Below are 16905 nucleotides of genomic sequence, written 5' to 3'. Positions count from 1 at the left end.
CATGAGACGATATTTATTTTCATATTGTTAAGTTTTGATCTTTTTCTTTATGGTTATGTTCAGCTAGAATGTTATATTCTTGTATAGAATGTGCATTTCTCAGGATATTAAATAAGGGGTACGATTTCCTATAATGCATCTATCCAACAGAGTCCAAATTAAGTACATGTATCTAACCAATTCTATTTTACCGTAAAGCCTTATCAATGAGAAAAAAACATACAACAAAGATTTCAAATTAGTTAGTGATGCAACTGCTTATATGACGCGTCGGGTTTTAAAAATGTAAGATTTCAATGACTAAAAATCGTTTAAAAAAGGAATTTATTTTTTTCAGGGGCGGATTAAACCATTTTTAAAAGGGTGTTCCGACCCAGGATAAACGGGGGGCTTCAATCATAGCATATGACCCCATTCAAACCCACTGGATTCCCCACACTGAGCTGCATGTGGCAGATCTTTGACAAAGTTTAATAATGTTCTAAAATTTATTCCAAATTGATGGAGATCGTTTTTTTTTTTTTTTAATTTCAACTTTAAAGACATCGGACAATTTGAAGATAGAGCTCAGTGATATTAATTATACACGTATAGACATCTGTATAAAAATAAGATGTGATATGACCGCAAATGAGAAAATGCTTCATCAGAGACCAAAAAGCCGTACGTAGAAGTAAGCAACTATAAGTCACTGTACGGCCTTCAACAATGAGCAAAAACGATACGAGTATAAAAAATATTAAATGATAGAGTAATAGTATAGTTGAAGTGTGCTTTATTCTGTTTTTGAGGGTACATATTTATCTAACCCCTCTTATGGCATTTTTTTTTGGCAGCTACTATCAATACGTACTCACGGCTTTTTCTGAAACAATAGTATAACATCACAAAACATTAAACATGTTTTTTAATATCTCAACCCTCCTCCTATACCTCTGGCCAATGTAGAAAAAACAAACCCACAACAATACGCAGAGTAAAACTCAGTTTAAGAGATGTCCGAGTCCGATGTCAGAATAGGAAACAAAATAAAATAAATAAAATGACAATAATACATAAATAACAACAGACTACTACAGTTATTGACATGCCAGCTCCAGACATCAATTAAACTGATTGAAAGAATATTTCTTCATCATATGATCCCTCCTGTTAGGGGTTTAGTATTATACCATCATAAAATATATGAGAAGAACATAACCCGTGTCATGCCAACAACTGGTTTTAGAATAAATGTGTTTAATTCCGATGGAAAGACCCTATAAGCGAATTAATATCATTTGCGGTCATATCACATCTTTATACACCATTTTTTTTATAACTATAACTATTGCATCTTTTGGCTTAAATATTAACGGGAGGTAGAAGCAGAGCCTTCAAGAGTCACGCGATTTGTTACATTTGGAATTTACGCCGACATTTTAGTGGCATTCTTTTATATTGTTTAAGACCATGTGTTGACCTCTAGAGCCAGTAGAGGTCTATGGGTTGCTGCCACTCACTTATCTACATCCCACATCTATTTTTATACAATATCCAACATACCCTCTTTTTCAAAGGCAGTCAATAAAATTTCTCGACCTTCATCTTAATCTATACTTTACTAAACCTAAGCTAGAATAGATAATGGAAACGGGGAATGGGTCAAAGAGACAACGCCCCGAACAAAGCAGAAACCAGCTCGAGGTCACCAATGGATCTTCAATGAAAGAGAACAAAAATCGCACATCTGGATACGGTTTCAGTTGGCCCCTAAACAAAAATGTATATAGTTTAGCGAAATGGACGCCACACTAAGCTCCCAAACATTACAAATGAATCAAAATGTAAGAAAATACACCAGACTTATAAAGAACAAAGGTTCCTGACTTGAGTCAGACACAAACATGCGCGGTAGTTAAACATGTTCAGTGGGATCTCAACCCTCTCCCTATACCTCAAGGTAAAGTGGAATAAACAAACACACACCAAAACGCACATTAGAACTCAGTTTAAAAGAAGCCAGTCCTATGTAAGAATAAGTGATATATATAAATATATAAATAGTGAATAAATAAAACTAAGCAAAATGACAATGATAAACATAAATTATACAAGTTGATTTGTTCTCGACCTGAATATGGATGAAATATTTTCCACAGGATATGACATACAGCTTTCCACAAATCAGTATTTATAAAATTATGTGCTTTTGATGTATTGGTGTTCATTGTATGTTCTTTGTTTTTCAAGTTATTCCGCTGTATTGGTTTACATTGTTTGTTCTTCCACTGTATTGGTTTACATTGTTTGTTCTTCCACTGTATTGGTTTACATTGTTTGTTCTTCCACTGTATTGGTTTACATTGTTTGTTTTTCCACTGTATTGGTTTTCATTGTATGTTATTCCACTGTATGGATTTTCTTTGTATGTTATTCCACTGTATGGATTTTCTTTGTATGTTATTCCACTGTATTGGTTTTCATTGTATGTTCTTCCACTGTATTGGTTTACATTGTTTGTTCTTCCACTGTATTGGTTTACATTGTTTGTTCTTCCACTGTATTGGTTTACATTGTTTGTTCTTCCACTGTATTGGTTTACATTGTTTGTTTTTCCACTGTATGGATTTTCTTTGTATGTTATTCCACTGTATTGGTTTTCATTGTATGTTCTTCCACTGTATTGGTTTACATTGTTTGTTCTTCCACTGTATTGGTTTACATTGTTTGTTCTTCCACTGTATTGGTTTACATTGTTTGTTCTTCCACTGTATTGGTTTACATTGTTTGTTTTTCCACTGTATTGGTTTTCATTGTATGTTATTCCACTGTATGGATTTTCTTTGTATGTTATTCCACTGTATGGATTTTCTTTGTATGTTATTCAACTGTATTGGTTTTCATTGTATGTTCTTCCATTGTATTGGTTTTCATTGTATGTTCTTCCACTGAATTGGTTTTTATTGTATGTTCTTCCACTGTATTGGTTTTCATTGTATGTCCTTCCACTGTATCGGCTTTCTTTGTATGTTCGTCCACCGAATTGGTCGTCATTGTATGTTCTTTGCATTATATGTTATTCCACTGTATTGGTTTTCATTGTATATTCTTTATATTTCATGTTATTCCACTGTATTGGTGTTTATTGTATGATCTTCGCATTTTGTGTTATTCCACTGTATTGGTTTTCATTGCATGTTCTTTGTATTCTAAGTTATTCCACTGTATTGGTGTTTATTGCATGTTCTTTGTATTCTGAGTTATTCCACTGTATTGGTGTTTATTGCATGTTCTTTGTATTCTGAGTTATTCCACTGTATTGATGTTCATTGCATGTTCTTTGTTTTTCAAGTTATTCCACTGTATTGGTGTTTATTGCACGTTCTTTGTATTCTGAGTTATTCCACTGTATTGATGTTCATTGCATGTTCTTTGTTTTCTAAGTTATTCCACTGTATTGATGTTCATTGCATGTTCTTTGTATTCTGAGTTATTCCACTGTATTGATGTTCATTGCATGTTCTTTGTATTCTAAGTTATTCCACTGTATTGATGTTCATTGCATGTTCTTTGTTTTTCAAGTTATTCCACTGTATTGGTGTTTATTGCACGTTCTTTGTATTTTGAGTTATTCCACTGTATTGATGTTCATTGCATGTTCTTTGTATTCTAAGTTAGTCCACAGTATTGATGTTCATTGCATGTTCTTTGTATTCTGAGTTATTCCACTGTATTGATGTTCATTGCATGTTCTTTGTATTCTAAGTTATTCCACTGTATTGATGTTCATTGCATGTTCTTTGTATTCTAAGTTATTCCACTGTATTGGTGTTTATTGCATGTTCTTTGTATTCTGAGTTATTCCACTGTATTGCTGATTATTGCACGTTCTTTGTATTCTGAGTTATTCCACTGTATTGATGTTCATTGCATGTTCTTTGTATTCTAAGTTATTCCACTGTATTGATGTTCATTGCATGTTCTTTGTTTTTCAAGTTATTCCACTGTATTGATGTTCATTGCATGTTCTTTGTATTCTAAGTTATTCCACTGTATTGATGTTCATTGCATGTTCTTTGTATTCTAAGTTATTCCACTGTATTGATGTTCATTGCATGTTCTTTGTTTTTCAAGTTATTCCACTGTATTGATGTTCATTGCATGTTCTTTGTTTTTCAAGTTATTCCACTGTATTGGTGTTTATTGCACGTTCTTTGTATTCTGAGTTATTCCACTGTATTGATGTTCATTGCATGTTCTTTGTTTTCTAAGTTATTCCACTGTATTGATGTTCATTGCATGTTCTTTGTATTCTGAGTTATTCCACTGTATTGATGTTCATTGCATGTTCTTTGTATTCTAAGTTATTCCACTGTATTGATGTTCATTGCATGTTCTTTGTATTCTAAGTTATTCCACTGTATTGGTGTTTATTGCACGTTCTTTGTATTCTGAGTTATTCCACTGTATTGATGTTCATTGCATGTTCTTTGTATTCTGAGTTATTCCACTGTATTGATGTTCATTGCATGTTCTTTGTTTTTCAAGTTATTCTACTGTATTGATGTTCATTGCATGTTCTTTGTATTCTGAGTTATTCCACTGTATTGATGTTCATTGCATGTTCTTTGTATTCTGAGTTATTCCACTGTATTGATGTTCATTGCATGTTCTTTGTTTTTCAAGTTATTCCACTGTATTGATGTTCATTGCATGTTCTTTGTATTCTAAGTTATTCCACTGTATTGATGTTCATTGCATGTTCTTTGTTTTTCAAGTTATTCTACTGTATTGATGTTCATTGCATGTTCTTTGTATTCTAAGTTATTCCACTGTATTGATGTTCATTGCATGTTCTTTGTTTTTCAAGTTATTCTACTGTATTGATGTTCATTGCATGTTCTTTGTATTCTGAGTTATTCCACTGTATTGATGTTCATTGCATGTTCTTTGTATTCTGAGTTATTCCACTGTATTGATGTTCATTGCATGTTCTTTGTATTCTGAGTTATTCCACTGTATTGATGTTCATTGCATGTTCTTTGTTTTTCAAGTTATTCTACTGTATTGATGTTAATTCTATGCTCTTTGTATTATACAATTACTGTCTTTTGATGAGGTAAATATGCAGTTTTATTGACTTTTGAAAAAATGATATTCACTGAGGCCGATGGCCGAAGTGAATATCAGTTTTTCAAAAGTCAATTAAACCCCATATTTACTGAAACAAAAGACAGTAATTGTTTTATTCCATATTCCGAGGGAAGAAAATCATGTATTTAATGTCAAACATATATCAAAACAAATTGTACATGAAACATTTTACCATAACGTTGCATGAAAAAGCGCGTGACGTTTAGCGCGGTGAATAACACTTCCTCAGGTGAATATGCTTTTTTTTTTTTAAATCCAATTCATATAGAGAAACCTACTAAATAATACCAATATGGAATAATCTAAGTTATTCTACAGCATTGATGTTAATTGTATGTTCTATGTACTTTTAGTTATTAAACTTTATTATGTTCCTTGTTTGTTTGATGTTTATTTCTTACTCCACTATATTGATGATCAATTTATGTTCTATGTTCTTTAAGTTATTTCAATGTATGTTCTATGTTCTAAGTTATTTCAATGTATGTTCTATGTTCTTTAAGTTATTTCAATGTATGTTCTATGTTCTAAGTTATTTCAATGTATGTTCTATGTTCTTTAAGTTATTACAATGTATGTTCTATGTTCTTTAAGTTATTACAATGTATGTTCTATGTTCTAAGTTATTTCAATGTATGTTCTATGTTCTTTAAGTTATTACAATGTATGTTCTATTTTCTTTAAGTTATTACAATGTATGTTCTATGTTCTTTAAGTTATTTCAATGTATGTTCTATGTTCTAAGTTATTTCAATGTGTTCTATGTTCTTTAAGTTATTACAATGCATGTTCTATGTTCTTTAAGTTATTACAATGTATGTTCTATGTTCTTTAAGTTATTTCAATGTATGTTTTTTTATTAAGTTTTTTACTGTATTGGTGTTCATTGTATGTTCTAGTTATTCCACTGTACGGGTTTTCATTTTGTGTTCTTTGTATTTCTAATTATTCCACTGTCATGACTGTTGTTATTCTCCCTATATTGATGTTAATTTTATGTTCTATATACCTTAAGTTATTCCACTGTAATGATATGCTCATTCAATCATTTGTGATATTTTACAATTTGATTTTAGAATTAGAAGCTATGGTTTAATTGCCAAGGGAGACAATCAGCAAAAGACCAAATACCAAAGGACAAGGATGTAAACAACTTCAATATTTGTGAAGGAGCCTGTTATTCAGTGGTTGTCGTTTGTTTATGTGTTACATATTTGTTTTTCGCTCATTTTTTTTTATATAAATAAGGCAGTAAGTTTTCTCGTTTGAATTGTTTTACGTTGTCATTTCAGGGCCTTTTATAGCTGACTATGCAGTATGGGATTTGCTCATTGTTGAAGGCAATAAGATGACCTATAGTTATTAATTTCTGTGTCATTTTGGTCTCTTGTGTACAGTTGTCTCATTGGCAATCATACCACATCTTCTTTTTTATAGTTAAGAAATAATTCCTTCATGTCATGCTCTATGCTCATTTTAACATGGGTAGGCATTATATTTGTCGATATTTTACACTGAGCGTTGAGCGTTAGTGAGGTGTAAAATGTGGTCAAATATAATGCCTACCCATGTAAAAATGAGCATAGAGCATGACATGAAGGAATTATTTCGATTCTAATAGGACAAATACAGTATTTTTATAGGTCGAAGCACAGGAAACTACCGTAAAAATGTTTGGCTGTTCCCGTTTCCTCCTCGAGGAGTCTGTGCATTGCATTTCATATTTGATAAGTTTAAAAACTACGAGCAGGATAAATATATGTTGTTTCATAAAAATATATAATAAAAGTTTGTGTTAGCTGCCTAAATGTATATATTTTAAAAAGGATAACGATGGGAATAACGTTAATATAAACAATAAGTTTGTACGCATGTGTCAAACATATTTTGTGCTCATTAGAACACGGCTTTGTTTCGTAGTTTAATAAGGATGTCATTTTAGTATTAGCTATAAAAGACTTTGGCATGACGAAATATGAAACAATTCAAAAGAGAAAATCAACAGCCTGATTTTTCAATTACTTACTGAAAGTGTAAAAGTAGCTTAGGCACACATGTTTGGTCACAAAATAAAAGTCCTTATCAGAAATTACTACAGTAACCCTGCTCGTGGCAAGTATGACTCTGATGGCGGTCATAAAGCACTGACTTTATTACTCATTCTAAAACTCATCAAATTCCTGACTATGGGAGTAGCAACTTATGATTGTTGATGGCTGTAAAGTGACTTATGGTTGTTAACTTCTACGTCATTAGGTCTCTGATGGAGAGTTGGCTTATTGGCAATCATACCACATCTTCTTAGCTATTTTCATAAGACTATATTATTATGATGTCAAGCAACAAGTCATCGTTCATGAATATTTTTATTCAATGACTATATATAGATATATCTATATAGAACTAATGAGAAATGATGAGTATGATGATGGTTTAATACTGCCCAACAATCTGACAAAAATATCATACACTGTACAAAAATATCACAGAATTAGTATAATCGGCCAGATTTTATATCAACTTTTAACTATACAAGAAAAGTATTTCTAATTTTTTACCATCAACAATTTTATTTTCAAACAGAGCAAAGATAGTTTTTTGTTAAAATTTGTTTAAGGGGAGATAATAGGTTTTTGTTAAAATTTGTTTAAGGGGAGATAACTCTCCTTATTATCATCATTTACTTATATTAAAAATTGGTTGGCAACTAGTAAATTCATAACTAACTCAACATCTTTTTACTCAAATTCGCTGTAAGAAATATAACTGAACTTCAACTTAAAAATACTAGATTTAAAAAGTTGTAACATTAGAAATATAATAAAAATTACGTACTTGCAAGGATTTGTATAGTTACAAATACAAATCATTGGTACTAGTATATGTTTTTTCAGTTAAACCAAAAGCCTGAATACGTAACTGATTTTAAAGATTGATAGATATTCAGTTAGAAAAAAAGTTTTCAGATAATCTTCGTAATTACAGAGTCAATATATGCCCACATGTTTTAAATAACATAGCTGTTGAAAATACATTTAAAGGGTAATGAAACATCATTATATTACCTATACAATGAAATATACACCAATTAACAACATTAAATGACTTGTTTACATGCAAAAATAAAACATTCTTCATAAAATACCTTCTGTAAAAGGACCGATTTAAAACATCAAATGTCCATAAAACACTCCAAAATGCAACAGCATAGCTGCAATATAAATGACTATATCTAAAATAATTTAAATTCATAAAACTATACTTTAACCCTTAACACAAAGATTTTTTTGTAATTAATAGTGAAATAAAAGTAAGCTTTCGTAAAATATAAAGATTAAAGAGTAATCACAATTTACATTGCCAAATTTTTGCATTTTAACATAACACAATTATTCTTTAAAACATGTCTAAATTAACTATCAAAAATAAAAAGCATTTGATGTAAAGGGAAATAATATTTTATGGGAAGGCATTTTCATAAAAAAAAAATTAATGACTCATTTAAAGTTTATCTTTGGCATTTAATCAAATAAAGTTTTTTTTTAACATATATTTTCTTACTGCTTTTTAGATTTCAAAGAGATTAAAACAATAAATGTATCCTAGTAAAAAACACAATTAAGCACCTTGTGAACACTAAAAGAGTACACCTTAGTAACATTTCAATCCACATAAAAATAAATAAAACCTGATTCACAAAATGATGTAACTAAACGTTTCATTTGTAATTCATCTAAAATAGCAACCATTGTATTTATACTTCATAACCAACTTTTCAGTGTATAACAACAATAGTCTACCAGTATATATAAAAGAAATATATAATAAGTGTATAGTTAAATTGCAATTCTAATAAAACCTCACAAGCAAATCCCTGTGTACAAAACTTTAAAGGCAATCTTACAACTAATTTAACAAGGATCCAGTCTAAAAGACTTAGGATATGATAGTTAGGATAAGAAACCTATAATACGAAAGTTAAAATTTCTAAAAAAAATAAAAAATTTGGCCATAGGCAGGGATCTCCATGGATGAAAATTGAACGATGGAGGAACTTTCACCATCATAAACCGTATCTACGCCGTACAGTGAGGATAGGAAAATTGAAAGTCTATCATCCTTACTTTTTTCTTTCAAGTTAATTATTCTAAACATGAAATTTAGCTAGAAAATGCAAATTAACTAACTAAATTAACTGAATTATAAAACTTTGATGATATATTGCAAATAATTTTACAGATTAAGTCATGAGAAAACCCTTATCAACATTGCCCTAACTTGTAAATGTTCAAATGATATATGTAGCTACCAGTAAATATCAATGCAGAATGGTCTTTATCTCTTCTGAGTACAAAATTATCACCTTAATCATGTTTTAAAATGATTCCCTTTAGATGAGCCCTATAATCACTAATGCTCTATAAGATCTAACTATTACAGAAATAAATAAATAAACAAATTTTCCTGAACTTATTGTATGTAATTGGTTATAAACTGGATGAAAATGCCATGTAAAAAATAAATTATAACCCTGAGAAGCAACATTCTGACAAAAACCTGCTGCTAATGAATTTCTGTTGCTGAGACAAATAGCATAAATTATAATGGAATAATGACAACTAAAATTCAAATCTTGAAGTCATTAATGAAAGTGACAGGTGTTTTAAATGTAATTTAAATGTGCCTCTGAGGTCAAATCAGAAACAGATGACCATAATGTTGATTTACAATGAAGAATTAATATAAAATTAATAACATAAATTCAAGGCAAAAATGTAAGAAATGTTGATGTTATTCTAATGCCACCTTTTAATCTTTTATAACCTTTTATTCTTTTATACTCTATTGAATGCGAAATGAGAATGAACATGAAACGTCAATAGAGTATTGATAGATCTATAAAAGAATTTTAAATCACCAAGAGTTATCTCCCTTATAACAAATCTTTGTATCTGCTCAGACCAGCAATAATTATATTACTGTGAGTTGTGTGAGTTTTTGACTTTTTAGATGACATCAAATAATAAAAGTGTGGTTCCTTTCTTTCTTCCTAAATTATAAAGATGACAAATACAAAAATATTTTGTAGAATTTCTAAGAGTACGTAGAAGTCCTGAACCAATAACATAATAAAAAATTCCCAAAATTTTGTTCAAAGTCTGTATTGTACAATGTGGTTTAAAAAAAATATATATCGTGCAAATGTCAGCTTAAAAACAAAGCATTAGTAATTGTTTGTACTATTTTCAATAATTTTACACCACTTTACATAATTATTCAAAGATTAAGATGCCTTAACAAATTACTTGATGACAGAAGGAAATATAAAACTAGCAATCGATCACGTAAATCACAATGACAATTTTATATTGACAGTTAATAAGGATGACTTATCTTGTTGTGGAACTTTTATTGTAGAGAGCATCTCAAAACATATAAGTGGACAGAACCGAATTCTGAGGTTGTCTCGTCATATCTCTAGCGTATTTAATTTTGTTATTTCAGGAATTTGGCGCTAGATCCTTGATACTATCTGTTCAGAGTTTTTTTTTAAAACTAAGAATGCTTAAGAGCTTAATGTATTGTATAGATATCTGTAAAAAAAAATGTTTATTTATTTAATGCAGTCTTCTAACATAAAAAAATAACATATTGACATTCACTGCAATATTTTTCATTCTATAAAACAAGTTTTAATTTTGCAGTTATTTTTATACTTTAGCACCCCATTATTCTCGATTCTTTATTTGCTTTTCCATTTTTCTTTATTCATGATATTCTTAATTTACTTTAGTTTGCCCATCCTTCTATATTCTGTAAACTCCATCCATACCCTTCCCTATTACCATCAAATGTAAGAACTTTCATAATTTTGAAAGTACATTTCAGTTGGAGTAAGGTGTTTTCACAACTTCGTAAAGAATATGTTTTGAGATGCTCTCATTGATCCATTACCACAAGTACAAATGACAAATCCCATCTTCATTAATGAAATATAATTATAATAATTTCGTGAAGGAATACCTTATTCATGACAAAGAATGTCATTATTGACAATTTTAGATATTGAATATTTAAGAATTTCCAAATTTTTTGAGTAGATAACATTGTTCAATGACATTATCAAATTAAATTACATGACATATTTTTTTTCAATGATTATTGACATGAAAGATGGCCATCAGATATTTTTTTTCTCTCTAATTTGAAGAATCTGATATTCCAGAAGCAATAGTTTTTATAAGTAGACACTGATACAAATTGACATTTATAATCTTTATCATCTAAAATGGCCAGGATTCTGCCTTTGTGCCTTCATTAAGATTAATATTGAAACAAAACAAACTTCTGAGTTCAGTTGATATAAACAAATCTCCATACAGCCAATCAAATTGCAACTGTTTATCTGACATATTTGCCCTTAAACTTTATTTCCCTTTTTATAAATTAAAACATTCAAGACATTTCAGTTTTTCAAATTATTTTTTTTTCCTTTGTTTCATGATTAAAATTCTTTTGTTAAGGATTAAAATTGAATTAGAAGTTAAATTGTCAATTAATGTCAATAAAATAATTTATAGTAACTTCATGAACTTAGTAAACCTTATACACCTTAAAATTTTATATCTTAATAAATAAGGTTAGCTATAAAAAGATATTTATATGCTCAGCTAGTACAACAAAAAATGATTTCGAAAATACACATAAATATCATTATATACAAAACATTTTGCTACACCAATGTTGACAATTTAGTACCCGATTCTTCAAACAGTGCAATAGTTTTAAATGGTTTATCTGGGAACACTTTATCCGATGACATATGACGTGGAAGTGTTGAAGACTTAATGACAGGTGCCACCACTGGTCCATGTTCTTCTACAAGTTGTCGCCGTGGCAACATTTCAGGTGTTGCATTCATTTGTTGTCTATTTTGAATTAAAACGTCATGGTGAGTTTGAACTTTAGCTTTCGTCTGATTGCCACTTTTAGATGATTTGTCTGTTGATTTTGAACTATCTCCACCCGTGGATGATTTTCGTTTTTTCCCGAATAAACTTCCAAATGGATTCCATGATTTATTTTTTGAAGTAACACTTGTTGATGATGACCTTGGACGAGGTTCGTCCCTTTCATTGAAAATATCATTTGGATCACTTTTCCCTGATGCCACAGACACCGGCACGGCATGAAAACTATGACGATATGAGGCTGGTCTTTGAAGTTGCGTAGCTAAATTCTCCTTACTCTGAAAAAGATTATATATATCAGCAGAACTTGCGAAAACGGTCCTTTTTCCATTTTGATTGATATTGTCCACAGACACATATTTGGTCTTATATAAGTTTCCCGGCACTGAATGGCCAGAGTGTACACTGATATTATCATTACTTGCATGAATAAAGTCCTGCGATGAAAAATGTCCCGAACTATTTGATACAAGTGATCGATATGAGGTATTCTGACTTTCATAGCCATTAGTTAATCCATAGTTTTGAATGTGCCGTGGATCTTGTGAATATGCTCTCTGACATAATTCAGGCATATTTCTAGCATGGGATTGTGTTGGCAATGTCTGTGTCCTAGAATAATCCACTGGATTTGAAGCACTTTGGTAAGAACTAGGTTTATAATAATTGTCTTCTCCATATTGTTGTTTAATCATTTTCTCTTGAAAATATAGCACTTTTGGACTATCTTTTTCATCACTTTGCATGTTATCAAATCCATAATAGTTACGGTAATTCAAATCCATGTCTGTTAATTTATCGTATAATTCACCTTCAAATTTCTTTAAGTCATTTTGAACCACCTCCTCCTGTTTTTCCTCCTCTTCTGATGAGGGACGCCCTCTTCTAGTAACTCGACTATTGTCTCTTGTTTGTGTAGAATTAACAACACATTTCCAATGTGAATCATTGTCAGAAGAATAACCGAAACTGCCAGCATCAGAATTTCTCCGTACTGTTCCTAATCTATCTTCCTGATTTTCTTCGTGAGTATTTTCTTCTTCAATAATGGCAAGTTGACGTAATTTTTCCTGTAACGAATTGTCTTGTGATTCTGTCATTTTTGTCCTTCGTTTCACAGCCCATGTAGTATTAGACTGTCCATTTTGTGAGGTATTGTACACATAAGAATTTGCACTTGTATTTATTCCATTTGTCATATTTTGTCCAGTTTTCTTTAAAATACCATGAAGTGGTTTTTGTTCTAGATCACCATTAGCAAGCAATGACAATGAAGAAGAAAAGTTTGTACTTGTACTAGAATTTGTACCATATCCATCATCTTCTTCAGAGCTTTTAGGTGATAAATCAATGTCCTTAGAATGTTTAAGATATTGTGTACCACCATTTTGTATTCCAATACCACCATTTTGCATTCCGATAGGATTTATAGTCTCCATTGTAGGAGTCAATTCATTAGTTGAACCAGATTTTGTATTCTCAAAAGTTTTCTGATTTTTCTGGATTTTTTCGTCATTCCTCTGTTCTTCTTCCGTGGTCATCATAATCATAGTATCAGCTGATGAATCACTAGCGGAGTCTAATGCATCAAGGGGATCATAATTATTCCACAATTCCTCAGTAGTTTCAGGGGTTATGTCCTGAAGAGGTGGTACAAGTGTCCCGGGTTCATGTTTAGGTTCATCCTTTACCCAGATTTTGTCATGTTGGGTAACATTAGTTCTTGTTAGTGGTTTAGCATCCCTTTTTTGTTCTGATATTCTAGTATCCTGAATCAAAGCAGTTTCTGAATGCAAGTTATAGCTATTTTCCTTTCGTACAGAAGTCAAATTTTTGTCTTTATTTGCTATCTGACTTGACCTTCTTTCAGTTCTTACTGGAAGAGAACTTGATTCGTTTTCTTTACTTTTTAGATGATGATTTTGAGTCCTATAACTCTGGCTAGGCACTGAATATTGTGTTCTATCAGATTTGTTTGAGGTCTGCTCTTGAACTCTAGGTGACGGCAGTGTCCGTCTGTCTGTTCTCACAGGTAAATTACTCTGTGTTCTTGTTGATGAGGGTTGGCTTGGCAACCTTTTTCTTGGAGGTAACTTTGGTGGCGCTTCTATCTTTTCCTCTTCTTTTTCTTCTTTATGAGTTTCCTTCAAATAAGATGAAGGTCGTGCAACAGAAGAAACAGGTGTAACAATTCGTGGCTTCGGATCTTTTGTATCCTTAAAGTCCTGAGAATTTCTGTCCACTATTTTTGACACAAAATTATTTGCATCTGGTGGAAACAATGGTTTAAATCCATGTGCTTGAGTTTTACTACGCCCAGTGACAACTGATCCTGATCTTGTTTTTTGTGTGTCTTTACGACCATCCCTAGGCAAAGAGCTATGTGCAGACGAGGAAACAACAGGCAACATTCGTGAACGATAGATCTCTGATTGCCCCGAGCTTACTTTGCTAGCCATTGTGATCAACTTTTTATCAGATAACAATTAACAATATCAGTCTGGTGATCTTGATCTGAATTCATCCATTTTTTATCAAATTAAATCATGACGTCTGCAAATTATAAAACTGTTACGTCTGCTTATTACCTTCAATAAGGTATACTCAAACTAGCAAAATATATTCCAAAGATATATCCTCAATGAACTAAACACCAAATAGGCCTTTGGCTATGTTAACATATGTAAAACATGAAGTAAACTTTTTAATTAAAATTGGTTAAAAAACTTTCTGAAGTTAATTTTCCACCATTCAATTGTAAATCCTTTTCATAACTATGTCAGCAATAATTTTCCGTTCACTGTTTTTTGTTCTTCGTATGGGTTAAATATCCTCAAGATACATTTAATGTACGGAACTTTAAAAATTTTAACATTCCTATCAATAATTTATGAATAATATGTATTCAATATTTCAAAGCAAATAGGTTACAATTCACGCTGAATTAACCATAAATTGCAAAAAAATATTTATTTTTGTGGCAAATTGTTTCCAATCCAACAGTTTAGTAATCCACTACTCATGAATATATCGAAAATCACTTTATAGCTCCGAAAAACTGACTTTGTATAGGTTTTAATGTGTTATATTTAGCCCTCCTTATAACCTGCTACCATCTTTTATATTCTGAAAAGAGAAAAAAGGACAAATAAGTATTATTTCAATACCAAATGGTGCAAATGATAAATACAAAGTCAGTATAAATGTAATATCTAATCAGCTTATATGAAAGTTCATATGAAGACATCAACCGAATTGTACATGCACTTTTACGTATAAAACTTACAAAAAAGACTTGGTTTAGTTCATTTGCATAATAATTTATTTCACATCTCATGCATCTTCCAACATTTAATCTTAGAATGATTGAAAATGTCACATATTTACTTGTTGTAGTGAAAATATATGTTTTTCACAAAATTAGGTCTAATATGAATTACCTTTAGGAAGATTCAATTTAACACTGAGTAATTCATTTCAACTAATTATAGTATTTCACTCATTACATTTTCTCAAATATCCAGTAAATATTGGACTTGAACTAATTTCAGTACAACCCTCAATTTTTTTAGTCTCATTTTTGAATTCCAGAAATATGAACCTGAAAATATGTCAAATATGTATCTATATTTTATCTCATAAAAAAATTAACAGATGGTCAAGTTATTTTTAAACCTATTTACACTTGTATGCAAATTAGTCCACCATTACATAAAATCACACAAGTTCCAATAAAATTTGACATCACAAATTAAAAGATTTGACGTCACAATTAAAAGTGATTGTTGCTTGATGCCAGAAGGCAGTTTGAGCAGATCTTAGGTCTTTCTGAGACAAAAAATTCAGCTAAATACATGTACCATAGTGTCAATAAGTTTATTCCTAGCAATCAAATTGATATCAAGCAATGCAGTCAGATTGGAAAATCATATGATCTACAAATTTTCGGAAGAATATAATTACCCCAAATAATTGATTTAAATTTACCTTCCGTTAGTCTACTTGACCTCCAATCATGAATCTGATATTGAGGCTAACAGTTATTTTTACATGTACAACCAATTAAGAGGAACATCCTAATGACATATTACATGTATACTATAATGTACCTGCACACAAACACCTTGTACTTAACAATCTAGAACAATAAGCATGTTACCTGTTAATGACTTCCTTTGATGTTACGCAGGTGAGAACAGGTATGCCCTGACACCTCTTACTTCATCCTAACACCCCAGGGAAACGAGGTACATCTTGTAAAACATTCCAAACTTCCTTTCAACCAAGACAATGTCATTATTCAGGGGGGAGTGTGTGTGAGGGTGATTAAGTATGGTCAGGACATTTAACATTATTCAATTTTTAACAGTTTAGTTTTTCACCAAGAGTACAAATTATGGGCCGCATTTTCTGTAAAGGGGAAGTAACTCTTAAATATTAAACTATTTACTTTCTATGCTTCCTTTCAACCAGGACAATGTCATTATCCAGGGGGAGTGTGTGTGAGGTGATTAAGTATGGTAAGGAAATTAACAGTATTTAATATTTAACAGTTTATTTTTTCACCAAAAGTACATTTTCTGTAAAGGCAGTGGCGGATCCAGGGGGGGGGGGTTTCCGGGGGTTCGAACCCCCCTTTTTTTGGCCGATCAATGCATTTAAATGGGAGCATATAGTTGGAACCCCCCCTTTACTCTGGGTTGGGAACCCCCCTTTTCAAAATGGCTGGATCCGCCACTGAAAGGGGAGGTCACCTCATAAATATCTAATAGTCGATAAATTAAATATCAAAGTAAAT

At 31.1% G+C, this 16905-nt stretch overlaps 1 protein-coding gene across 4 annotated transcripts in view; it reads right to left on the bottom strand.

Moving 5' to 3' along the window:
- Positions 1–7489: 7489 nt before the first annotated feature.
- Positions 7490–16905, bottom strand: part of LOC143057856 (uncharacterized) — a 53352-nt gene continuing 43936 nt past the window's right edge. For all 4 annotated transcript variants that reach the window (XM_076231285.1, XM_076231289.1, XM_076231288.1 and 1 more), the window contains one exon: positions 7490–15233. In XM_076231285.1, the coding sequence (XP_076087400.1) occupies positions 11870–14566 (2697 nt within the window). In that variant the 5' untranslated portion in view covers positions 14567–15233 and the 3' untranslated portion in view covers positions 7490–11869. The remainder of the gene's footprint in view (positions 15234–16905) is intronic.

The sequence above is a fragment of the Mytilus galloprovincialis genome, chromosome 13, assembly GCF_965363235.1.
Source record: "Mytilus galloprovincialis chromosome 13, xbMytGall1.hap1.1, whole genome shotgun sequence".
Classification (NCBI taxonomy): Eukaryota; Metazoa; Mollusca; class Bivalvia; order Mytilida; family Mytilidae; genus Mytilus; species Mytilus galloprovincialis.
The sequence above is the reverse complement of the archived record's forward strand: the minus strand, read 5'-3'. Positions and strand labels throughout refer to the sequence as shown.